The sequence below is a fragment of the Cottoperca gobio genome, chromosome 24 (assembly GCF_900634415.1).
Source record: "Cottoperca gobio chromosome 24, fCotGob3.1, whole genome shotgun sequence".
Taxonomy (NCBI): Eukaryota; Metazoa; Chordata; class Actinopteri; order Perciformes; family Bovichtidae; genus Cottoperca; species Cottoperca gobio.
This window is the reverse complement of record NC_041378.1, coordinates 3,965,613-3,983,920: the sequence shown is the minus strand read 5'-3', so window position 1 is coordinate 3,983,920 and position 18,308 is coordinate 3,965,613. Positions and strand designations below refer to the sequence as shown.

Here is an 18,308-nt window from a genome sequence, read left to right as displayed (position 1 = left end):
CGGGCCAACAGAAACTCCACCATCATTGTGACACATCAACACGTCCCTTCACTAGTTCCTGCTGCTTAGTTTGGCTGCCAGTATTTGAGTCAGTCCACGTCATGTGACGCTATTGAGAAAATATGACGACAGTTATATCGAGTTTGGTTTTGGCCAAGGGGGGGGGGGGGGGTCCTTGGCCCCTAAAGGTTTGAACCCCTGACGAGTTGTGCTGGATTTGATCTGTTACACGTCACATGTAAATGTAAAAGAGCGTTTGAGCCATGTTTTTCAGTAAAGCTACCTGATAGTGCGCTGAAGTAAGTCCTGTCATCCTCATCTTCTTCCTCTTCCTCCTCATCCTCATGTGACGATGACCCTCCTACGTCTCCGGTGTGGTCCCACTCCAGCGGCAGGGAGTCCACGCTCACCGGGGTCTCCCGCCCCGAGCGCTCCAGCGGTGAGGCCAACAGGTGGGTGGGCGTCGCCGGGAGGCTTCCTTGGTTCCGCCCCAGCCACGGTCGGCCAATCAGCTCCAAGCTCGACTCCAAGGAAAAGGCGGCGCTGGGTGCAGAGAGCTCCGGTTCTTCTTTGATCATCTGCAGTGAAGAAACGACGCATTCAGTCAGATGTGTGAACAAGAAAGTGATAATTATTCAATAACAACAATGCAAAGACTCCAGGAGCCGTGTAGGACTCTGCATGGAGGGAAGGATGTGGTGTGTGCGTGTGCTCCAGCTCTCACCGGGGGCTGGCTGAGGCGCTGGTGGAAGCGCACCAGTCTGCTGAAAACCTCCTGGCAGTACGAGTGCAGCTCCTCCAGCTCGTCCTCTATCAGCGCCGCATCCTGCGGTGAGCTCTTCTGGATCAGACCCTCTCCGAACACGATCAGGCCGTCGATGCGCTCCGTGTTCAGGGTGATCTCCTTCTGGAAGCTCTGCAGGAAAAGAGCGATGGATGAGCGCAGTTTCTGACACATCGAGCGTGGCAGTTTGTGCCTCGCGTTCTACAAGACAAGCGTCTGTATGTGACCGCGTGTTACGTCCTCACGTTGAGCTGCTGGATCTTGTGATGGACGTCGCTCTCTGAAAAGTGTTCTACGTTGGTGAGCTGCAGGTCCAGCTCGGTCAGCCACACCAGCATGCTCTCCCTGGTGCCTTCAAAGTCCTCCCTCTGGCTGGTGAAATGCTGAAGGGGAAGATGAATGGATGAATAGTTGGTGACAAAGAACGCAACATTGTGGACGATGTGTTTTATGGTCAGAGCCTTCTGTCCTGAACTGTACCTTGAGTCTGCGGAGGATGGCGGACACTCTGCGGTGCAGGTCGTCCCAGCGCCGGTTGCCCTCGTGGACCATGACTTTGAGCTGGCTGGCTCGGTCAGTGCGGTTCTCCCGGGCCAGGCGGCGGTACTGGTTATTGACCAGCTCCAGATGGGTCAGCCGCTCATGAACCTGCCTTTGGAAACCCTGAAAAAGAAACAACTAGTTAATCATTTTAATGTTTAGGAAAAGAAAATGAATATCTTTGGGTTTCGCCAAAACAAACAATATAATAAATCAACTCTTGGTTACTGAGACATTTCATTCTTTTCAACACCAAACTAAAACGACTGACCTCAAACTTCTTCAGCTCCTCCTTGGCGACGGTATAAAGGACGTCTGCAGAGTTGGGGTTGGCAGTGGTGCGCTCGGCCATCTTGAGCCAATCCTCAAACCGCGAGTAGTCGTCGAGGAACTTGCACCAGAGTCTCCACGTCTCCTCGATCCTACGAGGACGCATCGTACTGGAGTTAGTTATTCTGTGACACGACGACGAAGGCTTTGCTATCCAATCAGTGGAGGTTTTTATATGTAAGCATTAACAACTGTGTCATTATTACTCCTCTGCACTCAGAGATTAAATTAAAGTTCTTAATCATTTAAATTAAGATTAAACAGTTTGATTAATGAGAAACTGTGTGTTAGTTCCTACCTGAGCCTCCTGTCCAGAGCCATGGAACAGATGGCCCTCCAGCGCTGGTCCAGGCTGTGGCTGGTTTCCTGCAGGGAGTCGCTCTCCACCTCTGACCCTCCAGCAGCATCTTCGTCCCGCAGCAAAACATCGCACAGACTGAGCACCGACGCTACGCCCTCCGTGTGCTGCTCGATGTCCCTCTGCAGCTCCTGCGCAGACACGTGGACGGACATGAAGACAGACACACGGCATCAGTCCACAACATCAACCCACAGACGTCACAGACGGACGACTGCACGAGACCACCCACTCCCAAAATTACACAAAGGACAGATATTAATTATTAATCATAACGAGAGACAAAGAGTGAGCAGATGTGACCGAGCGGAAAAACTAAAAGTGTGTGAGAAGAAATATGAAAATACAAACATAAGAGTTTCAAACAGAAACTGGAGGTTAAAAGCTCCACACACAGTTCAAAGCACCAGTTTGTGTGTGTGTGTGTGTGTGTGTGTGTGTGTGTGTGTGTGTTTCTGTGTACCTGCTGCTCCGCCAGCCTCCTCTCGATCTCCTGGTGGTGACAGACGCTGTAGGTGACGGGTCGGGACAGCTCGGCCTCGATGCGAGAAAGCCACGAGCGGAGGTTATTCATGTTCTTATCCAGCTGCTGCACCGCCACCAGAGTCTCCTTCAGCTTCTTCACCCTGAACACACACACACACACACACACACACACACACACACAGTTTTATAAACGGGAGGATCCATGAATGAACACACAGTCTCACCAAGTGCTTCTCAAACCTTCGGAGCCGGCTGACGACGTGCAGAAGTGTTTAGGTTACGATCAAGTTAAACTAAAAAGGGATTTAGCTTAAAAACACATGAAACATTAAGACGAAGACGAGAAGAAGGACGAAGCATCTTCTCGATTCATGTTCATTTATACACAACCCTGAGAAATGAATGTCATTTAAAAAGAAAGAAAGAAGCGCTTCACTCTCCGACAACAACCTCAGGTATCTTACAGCAGAACTTCCAAAGTCACCATGGCAACTGACCCCCTCGTGAGCACACACACACACACACACACACACACACACACACACACACTGCGCCACACTGACTGGTGTCATAGCAACGCCCGGGACAATAAGAGCTCTCTTCTGAGGCTTGAAAGCCTGAAGTGTGCCCCATTTGGGAGTTTGAGATCATTTCCCCATTTGATCCTTCCTCTCCTGTCGAGGTCCAGCAGGGAGACGCTCCCCCCCCCCCAAAGAATAAGCACTAAAAGCAGCTGCGAGTGTAAGTGGCACGCTGGAGAATGCATGAAAGGGTCCCAACAGATGCTGGACGTTGGGACGACTATAGATACGTTGAGTGTGTGTGTGTGTGTGTGTGTGTGTGTGTGTGTGAGAGATCTGTTCCTTTCAGATCAGTCTCATAGATTGTAAAGCGGTATATTTGTACCAGGACTCTGGTGCTGGACTCTAACTCTGGTGAAAGTTCATAATGAGCAGAGTGTAGTCAGAGGACGTTTGTGGCTTTCTGTTTATGGCCGTGTAATGAAGACATAATGGAGTCGGTGTAAATCCTATCCAGAAAAGACTCTCCCCTCTGCAGAGACAACCATCTCTCTCCCTCCCTCTCTACCTCCGACAGCCGAACAAAGGACAGCGGCTTCATGCCGAGGCCCAAACAAAAGACACAAAACCCGGTCAGGGGTCCTCGCAGAGGAAAAAGAAGACACGAGGAGAATGGACGCGGAAAAAGGGAGCAGAAAAGAGCCGGAGGATAAGTGAGGATATATGGTTGGAGTTAAAGTACAGCTGACTACGGGGGGGGCTCGAGGTTACACACGTTACTGTACACGTGCTGAATTCTATCATTTACATGCGTGCATGCTTAGACTGCTTCATCACTGCATCATCCCTTACAAGACGAGTGGAGAGTACGTTTTTAAGAGACATGTTTTGGCAGCGGGTAATAAAGGCTCTTATTGTGAAATGCGTATCGCAGGAGAGTCCGACTTTAAATGCATCTGTGGACATTACAATGGACAGCTTATAAAATCTTAAATGGGGCATTTCAGACAAACACAAATGGTAATGTTTGCATAAAATATCTGAAACTTGTCTTTTGATGCTTGATAAAAATAAATAAATATATAAAGCGGTTGCCTGTTTGGGGTCAAGCCCCCTAAAGTCTGGAGGGGAGCTCATTTGGAGAATCAGCGATTAATGCATGCCGACAGACCCGGCCCCTCCCACACTAACCCTCCCTCCTTCGTGTCATCCCACTCTGACAGACAAAGTGGGGGAGTCAGTTTGGACATGGGTTAACATATGGTATTGTCTGAGACGTGAGCGCAGCTTTCTTCTTCCGTGGCGGCGGTGGTGGGGACAGTCTTCCACAGGACTTTCCATCTGTCTGAGGGGACAGTTCCTCATCACGGGGGCTTAACCTACAGTCTGTACATTAGGAGCCGTGTCTTCCTGACAGCTGTGGAGCCCGACTAACAGCAGCAGGTGGATGGATTCGCATTAGAGCTGTTGTTTAACTTCAGTTCAAGGCGTTCATAATAAGGTGAAATTAAACTGTGTGGGGCTGAAACACCATGATTTTTAATTCTACAACCCTCTCTCTATTAGCCTTTGAATAGTACAACATACACAAATATACAAGTGGGCGACTAACAGCTGAGGCTGCTCTCACCGGGCTTCGATGTTGTGGAAGAGGTTGTGCCACCGCTGGTTGACCTCCTGCAGCGAGCCGTGTACCTGCGTCTGCTTGGCCTCGTCACTGGCTAACAGCAGCTGCTCACCCAGCTGCTTCAGGTGGCTTTTATTCTCACTGAATAAATTGATTTCCTCCATGCAGTCCTGTGGAAACGTGACATGATACAATTGTGCTGCTTTACAAACATCGTGTCCTGAATAAAAAGCAGGAAAAAGCTGACAAACAACATCTATCTATTTTAAAAAGGACACTTTGTAGTGTCATTGATTTAATCCCTGTATAACATGGATGCACAATGAAGCATACACCATGTGGCCGATCTGTGACCACTTTAGAGCAAAGGCCATGAAAAGGATGAAGTGAGCCCCTTAGTTATGACATAATCTCTGCACAGAAATATGGGTTCATTTTAAAATAAAGAGGAAATGCTTTCAAGTGTCAAGAAAACACTTCCTCTGCTCAGAGTCCCACTCATCCGGCCAAACACCTGCTTCCAAGTGGCATCTTTAGCTACTCAAAGAATTAAATCAAGAGGCAATTTTCTCCTCTTATGTAAACACAACAACAAAACAAAAACACAGCAACGTTCAAACCAATTATTCTCTCTCTAAAGGAGCATGCTCGCTGATGACACAGGAAGGTACAAAAGGCTTTCAGTGGCTGAAAGGACGACTGTTGTGTGTGAACAAAGGGCAGCGCAGCCTTGTCCATTCCATCTGTTGTAAACAGCTCATGTATGTTAACCTACACAAAGTACAGTGTTCATGTGTTTGAGTTTTCATATGAAACACCTGTTCTTAGTATTCATTAGATCTTGTACCTTCTTCAGTTTCTCCACCATTTCCTGGATGCTCAGATCTCCGCCGTGGCACACCTTGTTCTCCATCTGAGTCAGCCAATCGCAGAACTCTTTGTTCTTGTCGCTGAAGATGGTCCACGCGTTGAGGCGGTCTGCGATTTCCTGTCTGCGCAAGGAAACCTGGGAAGAGTCGACAGTGGCGTTAAGCAACTCTGCACGCTCCACGGCAGGGAGACGAATGTCCGAGTAAAGTATCGGCACTCAGACAATCAGACAATGTCACTTTGAACAAATAGGTGTATTTATTTCTAAAAGCTGTAGGAAACACGGTTATAGTGCGGGCAGGACACCGAGGACTACGAGTCACACCTGCTGCATGCAAACTAACATTGCACATGGCCGACAGTATTGGTTGGTTGATGCCACTCTCATGCGAGTTTATAGATTTTATAGTCAACAACACATTTAAATCAGCAAAACAAATGTGTCTCAGGCTCTTTTTGTGCCACATGTGCCTGCAGACATGCTGCACAAAATAGGGGTTTAACATGACATGACGTGCACAAACAGCTTTACAACAGTAGCGCCTGTAGAGTCGAGCCGGTTGCAAAAGGGGAAACAGAACCTGATCAATTACAACAGATTACATGGTACAGGAGTGAGTAAACAAAACAGCCAAATGAACTGAATATTAAGTGTTTTCTTTTATTACACGTGCCATTTAATCTCCATCAGAGTCAGCAATCAACTGAAAGGAGAGAAGTCCCCAAAGGGACTCTGATAACACTAACAAGGTCCATTTTCCTAATGACAGCTTAGTGCCATGAAAACAGCCCATTACCCAGCTGAGGAGGGGGCTGATGATCTTTTTTGAGGTTAAAAGGGCTTAGCGAGCCCACGGGGCACGTTTGAAGCAGCTGTATTTTACTCTTCTGTGGCATTTATTTGATTTAAATGAGCCCTGCTTTGGTTTTTCATTTTCTAGGACCGCTGGGCCGTTTGGACTCTTGAGAATTTAGGGTGCATTGTGAACTGCCGTCACCCCGTGAGGACTTTGTGCTGCCCCGGGAACAATAGAGCCTGTCCCCTGAATCCCTTTAGCCCAGCCAGGCCATCTGCTCAACGGACCCATTCCAGTGGCTTCCCCCACCTGCAACCTGTTAACTGTGCAGAGGACACTGCTGAGGCTCACATGCCCCGTCATCATTGTGCATTATGTTATATGAAACAGCATGCATGTAGACTTTCACATTTTACACAGTCAGTAAGTGGCTGGTGTTTCCTTGTGTTGTGTTTCAGGACAAACAAAAGGAGGATTAAGTAACTAGCATACTTGTACGGATAAAGAGGCGACATGCAGAAGAGCAAACATCAACAGTAAACATGCTGCGGCTGCATGTGTGAATCCTGCCAAGGGTGCAGGTGGGAACAGCCCAATTAGCACGACTGCAAATGATCCCATAACCTTAATAACGGACAAAAAGGAGCGCGTCACAACCGCTGGTTTCTCAAGAACAAGAGTGCGTTTGTGCGTTTAAGCCAAAAAGACTTAGCTGTAGGAATGTGAGTCTATACAGTCGAGCTACAGAATCAACAGCCTTGTTCTGTGACTTTCAAAGCTTCAGCTTTTCTTAATGCGCAGAAACAAGCATAAAGAGCTCCCTTTGGAAACGTTGACTGGGAGGCAACCAACTCCAGAGCTTCCACATGCATCTAACCCAAAACAACACGTTGGAGTTTGCAGTAGAAATGTAAAGAAGTGCTTTGAGGTGTATGGAAGTGGCTGCAGTGTTAACAAGAGGACAAGGTGTTGTAACTTTCCCTCCATGAACCGGGACATGTTGCTCTCTTGTCAAACAAATGAGTGTGTGTACGTGTGTGTGTGTGTGTGTGCAGCCCCAGCGGTGCAGAGGCTCTGTGCTGCTGGTCACCGACAAGACACTGCTGGAAGCAACTTTTCCCTCCCTCGCTCCCTCTCTTCCCCCTCAAACCTTCCTCTCCACCTGCACCATCTACATCTCTCTCTCTCTCTCTCTCTCTCTCTCTCTCTCTCTCTCTCTCTCTCTCTCTCTCTCAGCAGTCAGTTCTCACCTTCATACACAGCTCTTCCCATTGAGCGTGGAGTTGTTCCAGCTGCTGCTCCAGCAGAGCCGAGTCACCGGCAGCGACGTACTGGCACAGGTCCGTCTTCATGGTGGTCAATTCCCTAAATCCACTGGCCAAATGCTGCAGAGAGAAGTCTGTCTCCTGCATAACACACACACACACACACACACACACACACAGACACACACACAGGCAGTCAGACGGCCATGTACGAGCTGCGTGCACACAGCTTCTATACCTCTTTCTGACCGTCCAGATTAAAGGGCTGTGGACGGGACAGGGGGAGGGTAGAAGGGGTGGAAAGGGGGAGGGGAGAGAAAGCACGGGGGCATTAAATAAGGGAAAGGGGGGTAAACTCAGAGGCGCTGCGGTGGGATGGGGGGTAGCTGCTGATGGAGTTGAAGGTGGGCACCTTATTGTGGCAACTTTTAATGTCCTGCACACCCCCAGTGAGTCTCAGTGGGACAACCATGACATTAGAAATGTTGTATTTGGAGTTTTGTGCAGAATGTTTTCCAGCAGCTGGTAAAAAAAACGACTTTTCCTCTTGTTGTTTTTTGATTGGCTTTGAGACAACCTCCCTACATTGTGAGTAAGTGGTGTAACGCAGGGAAGGTCTCTCGCAGACTGAGTACCTGAACGTGTTCCTCGCCCTCATAGTCCTGCGCTCTCTCAGGCAGCGGCTGTTTCAGCACGATGCTCAGCTCGTCCACTTCAGACGTGAGGCTGGTTATCCCATCCTGACACTGCGCCCACTTCTGAACAAACAACAGAGGATATATATATATATATATATATATATATATATATATATATATATATAATATATACTTATTAGAAATATCGGACATGTTATGATCAGTAATCTGAATGTTGAACCATTGAGGTCTGGGGTTTATTTATATCAGAGTTATATCATGACGACTTGGGCTCTGTGAAGGAAAGACATGAGAAACAAATAAAAGGTAAACCCTGAATGCTGAAACGACAAAGACTTTAACGTTTTAGTAACAGAAGTCCAAAGTATCATAAGCTCAATACGGTAAATCCAAACTTTAAAGCACCTCGCTGCTCCTGCAAACCTTCCTCGCTCCACCCTGACACGGTCGGTTCTTTGCGCATTAATGCGTCTCCGTGATCTTTGACACGCTGCTCAGAGGGATTTCTCTTCCCCGGGTGGATCCTGTTGAGCTTAACGGGGGTTAACACAACTTTCCCTCACCTTGCTTTAGTGCTGGACACCAAAACATTTAGATCCTGTAAACAATACAGCTCATGAAGCGGGACAGCTCTCAACTGTCAACTATATCATTTAAAGGGTTAACCAAACAGTATTCATACAACCTTTCTGCCTGCTTTGCTCATTTCACTTTCTTTTTATTAGCTTTCATTAGACTTTAAGGAGTGTCCGTGCCTCGCTGTAGGATGTACTGTATGAGCAGAGCTCTGTGCAGCGATGGAATGAAACCGGGACAAACTGTGATGACCAGCCGTCTCTGGATCATGGACACATTTAAGCTTCTCTTTGATCCCTCTTAGCCGGAGGTCGGTGCCAGGGCAACACACCAGGTTGTGTGTGTATATGCGCGTGTGTGTGTGTGTGTGTGTGTGTCGGGGATATGGGTCATGTTAAGCTGACACCTCCCCTTGTTAATACTGTGACACATGCTCTTCTTTTGGAATTTGTCGGTCCAAAGCTGCTCGATACAAGATAATCAAATCTGCAGGTTTCAGTGGATTCTGCTTCCTGTTCAGGACGACACACTGGTTTTCAACCACAGCTGCAGCAGATGAGTGTTCATCTTTCTGTGCATCATTAAAAACAACATTTCTGAGTATTTCTTTATTCAGATTTGCCGTTAAGTGAAGTGTAAGAAGAGGAACTCTGGATATAAACAATAAGGTCCCTTGCTGACAGTGTGTATCCTATTGTAACTTGAGTTCAATTCATAGAATAGCTAATGTACGATTAAACCTAAGAAATAACTAGTGCTGGTATTAAATGGAGATCTGTTACCTGAACCGTTGTGCGGACCAGCTCTCTCCTCCTCTCCAGCAGTGAGGAGGTTCGCTCCCAGGCCTCCTGCACGGCCCGCAGCTCTGACTGCAGTCGACTCTGACACTCAGTCTCCGTCACGGTTTCACATAAGTGTCCTCCGGCCTCCAGCGTCTGGTTGTACACGGTGGAGTGCAGAGCCAGAGCGTCTTCAACACACTTGGAAAGATGTGAGGAGAGACGGTGTTAAAATACGTTTCTCGCTCATTAACGTAAGAGGCTGCTCGTACACTCTCACTGGCATCCGTACGCATTAACCTGGTAATGATCGGCACAGCTTCGCAGCTCATGCAGTGCGCACACAGCAGGTCCAGCAGGGGGCAGCAGAGGGTCGACGTCCCTCAACAGCTTCCACAAAAGTTTCAAGCCACCACGGTAGAGTCTCCACTCGCCCAGTCGTTCTTCTGTCAAGGACCTGCGCTGGCCAGCCAGAGCAACGGATGTGAGCCAGCTCTCCCTCGCGCAGAACGTTTGTGCCATGAGTTCAGATCTGTGGAGAAGCAACACCAGAGATTAACTTAGCGTGGACCGTGGACGGGTGTTAGCAACCGTGTTGGCATCCATCCAATGAGCCGAGAACTTCAGTGATCCCTCTGAACATGGAAGGTTCTGTGGACATTAGCCTGAATGTGTAGGGAGCAGATCCTCGTCCAAAGAGTCCGCCATGTTGCACCGCCGTGTTTCTGCAGTAGCTCAGAACAGACTAACCGGACTCGGGCTCTACAGGGGGCCTTTCACGCTTAGCCAGGGCGGGGTGAGCGGAGGGTTTTCAGTTGGTTGCAATCTGAATCATATAGACCAGGGGTGTCAAACATGTGGCCTGCGGCCCGCCAGAGGGTCCAATCCGGATGACTTTGCAAAGTGTAAAGATGAATTGATGATAAAGTAAAAGCCTTCGTAGACACACTGTGATCTGTAAGTTGTAACACACACACACACACACGTGTAAATGATTTTTTTCTGAAGAACTTTCAGATTGTTCTTAATGTTTTGTAAGTAAACGTAAACTTTTTTGCACTAAAACGAAGGGAACATGTGGCGTTGTTGTTATTTACAGGTTATTATGCCGCGGTGTTACTGGTCCGGCCCACTTGTGCTGCATGTGGCCCCTGACCTAAAATGAGTTTGACACCCCTGCACTAGACTATGCATTAAATGACCAGAAAACATGCTGTATGGTGACATACAGTTTATTGTTATCGAGATGAAATGACCTATATATCGGATCGCCCTAGTTCCCACTAAATCCCACACACTGCTCCTTTAATACAAAAACACATCAAATGGTGGAGGAAACATTACAGATGGTTCATCACAGTCCCTTCACAGGAAAGAGGCTAAATCAACATAAAAAATCAACAGTATTCTAAGACTTACAGCTTTAAGTAGAAATCCCAGCAGGGGAAAGAGAAGAAACGCTTCCTGAGCTCCCTTAAAATAAAAGATTTAAGAGTTTTCCAAAGAGAATGATTTAAAAGGAGGCTTTGGAGAAAGAGACATCTAACTGTTCCAGGGAGGAAGCACCTGCACACACTGCATTTTGTGTGTGTGTGTGTGTGTGTGTGTGTGTGTGATTCTCGCAAGGAAAGAAAGGAATGCAACTGGGAAACCTCAAATCTCATCACTTTATTAGGTGACAGCATCTGTGAGGAACACGAGACTACATATCAACAAGCCCTCATGACTCAGATGACTACCAGTTTCTCTCTACAATAACACCCGGGCTGCTCAATACAGAGGCGTCAACATGCTGCCTGCTAGTTTCGGGAGCTTGTCCTGGGAATGTGATGTCAGTTTAAGCTCCCCTTCTTCTGAAATCTTCCTTAAAAACAACATGTCACGGTCACATGGCTGTTGTTGTTGAACTTCTTCTAATTATGAGGCTGTTAGAGGAAGACAAACCTTGAAACTTGACGGCAAAAAGAGGGAGAGAAGGAGGAAGAAGTCACAACTGACAACCAACTATGGCGTCTTTCATGTGCACTCATAAATCTGAGAACTTAAGAGGTATGGGGGCTATTTGGTGCCAAAATGGAGCAAAAAAAACAAAACCTGGTGTTCTTATGAATTAGACCGACCAATCACAGTGAGGAGTGTGCTGAACTCACTCACAGGAAGACGTAGATGAAGGGATGCACCATGGGAAATGAAGGCATGAAGGAGGAAGATGATGCAGTACGTTGGACTCATTAAGCTCGTTTAACAGATGTTTGTTAAGTATTAAAACTGCCGTCTTCAAATCACATACCTTTTCTCCCCCGTTTCTTTTTCCATGGACTCGACTGCGTGACGGAGAAGACTCTGCAGAAGCTGCTGTCCAATAACGATTTCAGCTTCAAGCCTCTGTGGGAGAGACACGGCAACATGAGAGATCCAGACATCAAATATCTATTTGAACTTATGACTGTAACTTTAACCTTAAGCCTTACAATCAACACATATATCTTTCTCAACATGCTCGTCCTCCAGTAACACAGGCGAGAGACAAAAGGAGCAGGGATGTCTCTGAAATTAACGAAATGTGGAGGATGTGCAAAGTGTGAATGGTACCTGATGGGAAGTGAGCATCTCTCGGAGGCTGGAGAGACTTTGAGGCTTTTTAGAAATGGATTCATCTTCGAGCTTCTTCTGGATGCACGTCAGGCTCTTACACTTCTGCTGAAAGTCCTGAGAATTATGATGCTTTGAATGCAGCTCTCTGGGGAGGGACACACGAGAGGGACACAATTAGACTGTTGGGCACATCCAATGTCGAAAGTTCAATACGTCCTTGCAGCCAAAGCAAAACAACAAGTGATGTAACTGAAACAACGAGCAAAACCCACAAACTAACCGCACACTCCATGGATTTTTTTTAATCTGTGCAGCATTTTGAACTTCCTCACCTGTTTATGTCAGACGTGTGAGTCATGCTCTCAACCCACCGTCTGCTGAGCATGTGCAGTCTCTGCCTCTCGTGGTTGTTAAGGGTCACATAACCGCTCATCTCCCTGACGTCAGCCAGTGACGGAGACAGATCACCGAGCTCCAGGAGAAGCTGCTACACATCCAAGAAATACAAAAATAGAGCTCCCTGTTAGTTCACTGTTGGAACTACAGCTGCAGTGTGTTGATGTTACCAGGAGGTACAATGTTGCCATGAAGCCCATCAGTTAGCTGAGGACTACAGTTCCTGTTTGCGAATGTACACATACAGGTACAGACATCACTGGATCAGAGTTCAACTCCCCTTTACAGCTGGAACACCTCTCCTTTAGATGTAAAGCGGAGGCGGAGAAGTGATGCACAGGAAAGATCATTTATGGGAAATAAAAGGGATTCTGACCTTCGCAGAGTTTGTGTCCTTCGAGCCAGTTGTGAGTTTATGTTGCGTCGTCTGCGTCTGCTTTTCAAGGGCATCCAGTCGAGTGTGAAAAAGTTCCCGTTGCTCCACATCCTCCTGCGCACAGAGAGAGATGTGATGTTAAAATAAGCGGATTTGTTACATTTCAACGTTAAGCAACAGTCACGATACTTGAATGTGATGTTTCAACTTATTTCCTCACCTGAAGACTTTTCTTTTTTCCTGACATCGCCTGGCTCAGCAGCAGGACGTCACGTGACAACAGTCTGGTCTCTGATTGGATTAAATTTGCCGCCAGATGTTCTAGCCGTCCAATGAGAGGCTTGGAAGCCACAAGCACATCTCCCACACTGCTTTGCAAATCCTCAGCAGCATCCTGCAGCTTCTAATGTTGGGAGAGAGAGAGAGAGACAAGCGGTTAGATGAGAACATGAGCTCTGCTTTTTATTCCATATTTTAATGTTGATTTGATTGAATCATCGTTCCAACTATTTTCATCAATGCACCTTCAAAAACCTTTTTTTATCCTCTTGAGATTTGGAAATCGGAAATATTCCAAAACAAACCTTTTAAAGTCATTTAGACGTGGGGCAGGAATGGAACAAAAATGACGTGAACTCTAAAGCTTTTTTTCGTTTTGTTGTTTTGCATGAATGTGCAAAACAACACGTAATGCTGCATCTGGACTCCGCTGGTCAAAGTACAGAGCAGACCCATAAGTGCTGTGTGCTTCTTTCCACGAATAGGAGACCAGTCATTGAGAAACACATTCAATTAAATGGTGAATTCAGAGTACAGGATGTCAGTGAAATAAATAAATAATCAAGCCGTGTCATAAGCATGTAGCCAAACTGGGTCTGTTTCCTCTCAATGAACAGTGTTGTTGACGTGAATGTACAAAGACATCTTTACATCGTCGTGAAATAACTTCCTGCTTTAGAAAGCTTGTTTAAAACGCTTAATTCTTATTGGCCTCAAATAAAAATAGCTCGGGCACAGGAGCGACTCACTGGTGTTTGGAGTGCACACTTACAATATCCTGCACATTCACACACTCACCTCCAGCGAGTGAAGCGTGGCCCGTGAGTCCTGCTGAGCTGAAGGTCTCGACAGCTCCTCCCACTGACGCCGCAGAGTGTGCAGGTGAAGGAAGCATCGATCAGAGAGGCGAGTGAACTCCTGCCAGAGGGAAAGTGTCTCTGCGGTCTTCACGTGCTCGTCCTCCAACTCCAGCACCGCGCCCCTCCACCTGAATACATCAGCGCTGTTTAACTCTGTAACCTTTATGTGCTTACACTCAGGATGCACGTGTCTGGTTAACCTGTAGTACAGCATTTATGCTACCCATCGTAGAGAAAAGGTGTGGTAATATATAATATATAATAGATATGTATCAGTGTATGAGCAAACAGCCCAAAAAAGAAGACTTGAAAAAAAACCAAAGCAGACATGTTCAGACTTTTGTCTTTACAGTTTGATCCACTGATTTCTGTTTTGGTCATTTCAGGCCACTCACCGTTTCCGCTCTCCTTCCAGCTGCAGATCCAGCGCCTGAGTTGTTCCAGGATGAAGAGTCTTTACAAGGATTTGATAAGATTTGTCCACAGATGCCCAAAGCTCTTCTCCTTTCCTGACCTTCTCCTGGAGTCGCTGTGAATGAAAATCAACCTTTAATGTTTTAACTTTAAAGTAAAGTGACTGGTGCTGAGGGTGTGACGCCCACTTTGCTTTCTGTAAAGGCTTTTAACTTCACACGGTTACAACTGGCTGTTTCAGAGTAACACTACAAACCTTCTCTTCTTCATGACTTTTCTAAGTACAACATGTGATCTGTTAAGCCTTTATGATATAAGATGTATAAGACATGGTGGTCACCTGCAGGAGGTCCACGTGTCCTTCTGCCTGCTGCAGAGAGAACAGAGGCTGGTGCTGCAGAGCACAGTGCACCCTCGTGGTGTGCAGAGAGACCTCCCTCAGATCCTTCTCAAAACAACTCCACTCCTCCACATTCTGCTGCACAGCTGCTCGCAGAGCCGCAATCTGCACGTTACCACAGAAGAAGACAGGATGACAGTTGGGAGGATTTACTAAATATTTGTGTGGACCAGGTTCCTCATCTTTAAAGAAATATAGCACTTTCCTGTTACTTTGCTTAAATAAAAAAGAGTATTTGTTAGTTGGCATGGAGAGCTTTACATTTTTATAATCTGTTGCATTGAAGGATGCAGATGCTGCCGGATAACTTTAAATCCCTTTCTTCTGGCACTAGCTTGTCAATGCATCTGATTGAACAGATGTATTTGTACCTGTTGAGTAAGGTCCACACAAGCGCGACAAACGGCGTCCGCGTGGCCGGAGAAGGAGCGATCACAAGGGTGATCGTCTTCCTTTTCAACGTGCACTCGTGTGGCTTTCAACTCCTGCAAAGCTGCAGCCACCTCCTTCACTCTGCTCACAAGAGCCTAGAAGAAAACACAGGAGCAGTCAGAGGACAGCAGCACAAGAGACGGTGCAAACACACCTGCTTACATCCTGTTGCTGTACCTCCCAGTCCAGCAGAGCCTGACGAGCCACAGTGTGACTGGTGGGCTGTTTCCACTGAGTCAGCTGTTTCTGCTGCTGTTCTATCCAGATGTGAAGACGCTGTAACCGCCGCTCTCTGTCTGCACAAGTGTGCTGCATCTGTTCGGCTTCATGAATCTGAGGGGGGGGGGCAAACAATGGTTGATTCATGTGTAGAAATAAAAGTCATAAATGAAACATGACTTTTCTTTTTGGTCACTTTGAGAGTGGAACAGTAAAAGCTTTTTGCGTTGATGTTTTTATGCATTGAGTTATGTTTAAGGTTGGACTAATGGGTTCCAGTGATCACATAAAGCATTAACGTATTATTTGTGCTTTTTGTAATGACAAAAAAATGTTGTATGGAAATATGCAGCCAGGTCCAGATCTGAGAGACACAACTCTGCAGCTTTGTTGTTGTTGGATCAGATCTCTTTCACACACACACGTCACATATCAGCCGCTTTGCATTTCCCCAAATGTAGAAAACAAACCCGTTGTATACAACTGCTTAGCTCAACCGAGTTTTAATATTAAACCAGATTCTGCAGGTTGCGGTGTTTTACTGTATATTAGTAGCTGAAGAACAGACCTGGCTCTCCAGCTCTCTCTGAATGTGCAGCCACTGCAGTCTGAGGGCGCCCAGTTTCTCTGCAAACATTGTACGTTCGGAGCAAAGCGCCCGGACGTCCACTCCCAGCGCCTGAGGCCCAGACTGGCACAGGAAGTCAAGAAGGAGCTGCCCGTTGACCATGCCGGCCTTTAACTCCTGAGACAGAACATTACAGATGAAATAAATCAATACAAACACTCATAAAAGTAGAAAGTAAAACAGGAAGTTGCATAATTCTACATATTTACAGTGTGAAATACGTATTTCAAACATTTCCAGTTCTTTAGAGCCGTAAATCATTAGTAAATAAATATAAATATTTGCTTTTTTCGTCATCTTCATTTTTGAATAAATTATTTAAATTAAGCTCAATAAAATACATTTTCTTTGTAAAAATGAAGCTTTAATTTGCAGAATATGGTTGATTCATCTTGTTGACGTAAAGTAACTGCAGTAAAGAAAGGGATGTTGAAACGCAGTCTGTTAATAGTTTTAAGGATGAACACATATTTAAGCTTATTCACTGAATTTGAAGCACATTTCTTTATATTAAGTAGAAAAAACACCATTCAAATAGAACAATGGATGAAAGAGCTGCACAGAATCCAAAGTGGGCGGTGGAGGTATAAGTACCCGTTTGTGCTGCAGTATTTCTGTGATCTGAGCCGCGTCTTTGGCCTTGAGGATGGTTTCCTTCTCCTCGTTCTGCTGAGCCTCCAGCTTCTTCAGCCAGTCCTCCAAGTCAGACAGCAGCTTCACCGGTGGCCATGCTGCCAGCAGCCGCTGACAGACACCACAGAAGAAGAAGATCAATTTCAACCTGAACTCTTGTGCCTGTCTGATTTAATCTTTCTTTGGTGGATGTTGAGGAACAAGTGTTCTTCAATCAACCTCGACTCTGATTTAAGCTTCAACCCTCCCCTTCGCTTCTTTTTGAAAACCAACAGCACTTTCTACTTTCACTACGTTTTAACGGTAATGTTCAAATGTAATAGAACATTTGATGCCACTGCCATGAGACAAAGTCAATGTGACTCATCGTTTATTTAAAAAGGGGATGATTCCACAGCGTACATATTTAAAACTTCCAGAGTTATTTCTCGAGCAAAGACTTGTTGTGCACACTGTACCTGCTGCAGCCGCTCTTGTGTCTTGGACAGGTCAGAGGTCAGCTGGCTCCAGTTTCCCTCCAGCTGGGCGAGCTGAGCTCTCAGCCCGGGGCAGTCAGCTTCCCTCAGGTGGAGGAGTCGAGTGGCTTCCCGGGATGCAGACGCCCTCTGTACCGACATGGCTTCAATCTCCATGGAGAAGTCCTGAAACAAGTCCGTCGTGTTTGATAGATGAATCTTTTGTTTCAGAATCAACTCGTGCATCCGTAAAGAGTTGTGTTGTTGAAGCAGACAGTGTGTTTGTTATTTCATGTTGGCTTTGATATAAAACTATAGACTTTGTTTCATGTTTGATGTTTCGCTCCTGGATGAAAAAGGCCATCGTCTGCTTATGATACAGAAATGTGCACGGGGAAGTCTTACCAGCAGCTTGATCAGGTTGTTGTGAATACACTCCTGGTTCAGGTCCGACGTGTCGGCCAGGTTCGACCAGGTCTTCTGGTGTTTGTTGGCGCCGACCAGCCATTCACTGACTGAAGCGAAGTGCGTGTGGAATCTGTGGGGAGGATGAGAAAGAACAGATATCTCACCCAGTGGGGCAGAACATGACTTCTTAACAAAGAGGGAGTTAAGGACTCAGGCATAGCTCAAATACTGCCAAACTATTAGTTTTGCTGTGATGTCATGGATGTTCCCCAGATTAATAACTCATTTCCCATGTCTGTTTTTTTAATTGCTACATTTTGCGTGCAAACAACGCCTGTGTTTGAATCAAATGTACAGACTAAAGTCCAGGGAATAGCTTAAAGCTAATGTAGGAGCAGCCTGTAGATTGGTAAACACATCTTTTTGAGAGCTCTTAAGATTTCTCCTGCTCTAAATGGGCCTCACTGCTTCATTAAAACCTTCTACTGCAACCGTTATCATTCTCTAAAGAGAAAAACAAAATGGAAAAACCGAGGAATAGTAATAGATAATTAATATTCCAATTCTCACAGGATCTCTGTTTTTGGTTAAAAAAACTAAATCCAAAGTTCAAGGTCATTC

General features: G+C 46.3%; 1 protein-coding gene across 1 annotated transcript in view; it reads right to left on the bottom strand.

Moving 5' to 3' along the window:
• The window catches only part of syne2a (spectrin repeat containing, nuclear envelope 2a), a 62,466-nt gene that overhangs the window by 4,799 nt on the left and 39,359 nt on the right, over window positions 1-18,308 (bottom strand). Inside the window, 27 exon segments of the mRNA XM_029425833.1 lie at window positions 284-578; window positions 725-916; window positions 1,030-1,167; window positions 1,265-1,447; window positions 1,596-1,746; window positions 1,953-2,143; window positions 2,476-2,638; window positions 4,650-4,816; window positions 5,494-5,652; window positions 7,564-7,719; window positions 8,214-8,336; window positions 9,596-9,793; window positions 9,893-10,124; window positions 11,883-11,977; window positions 12,185-12,332; window positions 12,520-12,671; window positions 12,960-13,073; window positions 13,180-13,362; window positions 14,037-14,226; window positions 14,494-14,627; window positions 14,853-15,017; window positions 15,284-15,439; window positions 15,522-15,677; window positions 16,132-16,308; window positions 16,786-16,935; window positions 17,283-17,465; window positions 17,685-17,817. Coding sequence (XP_029281693.1) covers window positions 284-578; window positions 725-916; window positions 1,030-1,167; window positions 1,265-1,447; window positions 1,596-1,746; window positions 1,953-2,143; window positions 2,476-2,638; window positions 4,650-4,816; window positions 5,494-5,652; window positions 7,564-7,719; window positions 8,214-8,336; window positions 9,596-9,793; window positions 9,893-10,124; window positions 11,883-11,977; window positions 12,185-12,332; window positions 12,520-12,671; window positions 12,960-13,073; window positions 13,180-13,362; window positions 14,037-14,226; window positions 14,494-14,627; window positions 14,853-15,017; window positions 15,284-15,439; window positions 15,522-15,677; window positions 16,132-16,308; window positions 16,786-16,935; window positions 17,283-17,465; window positions 17,685-17,817 — 4,484 coding nt within the window.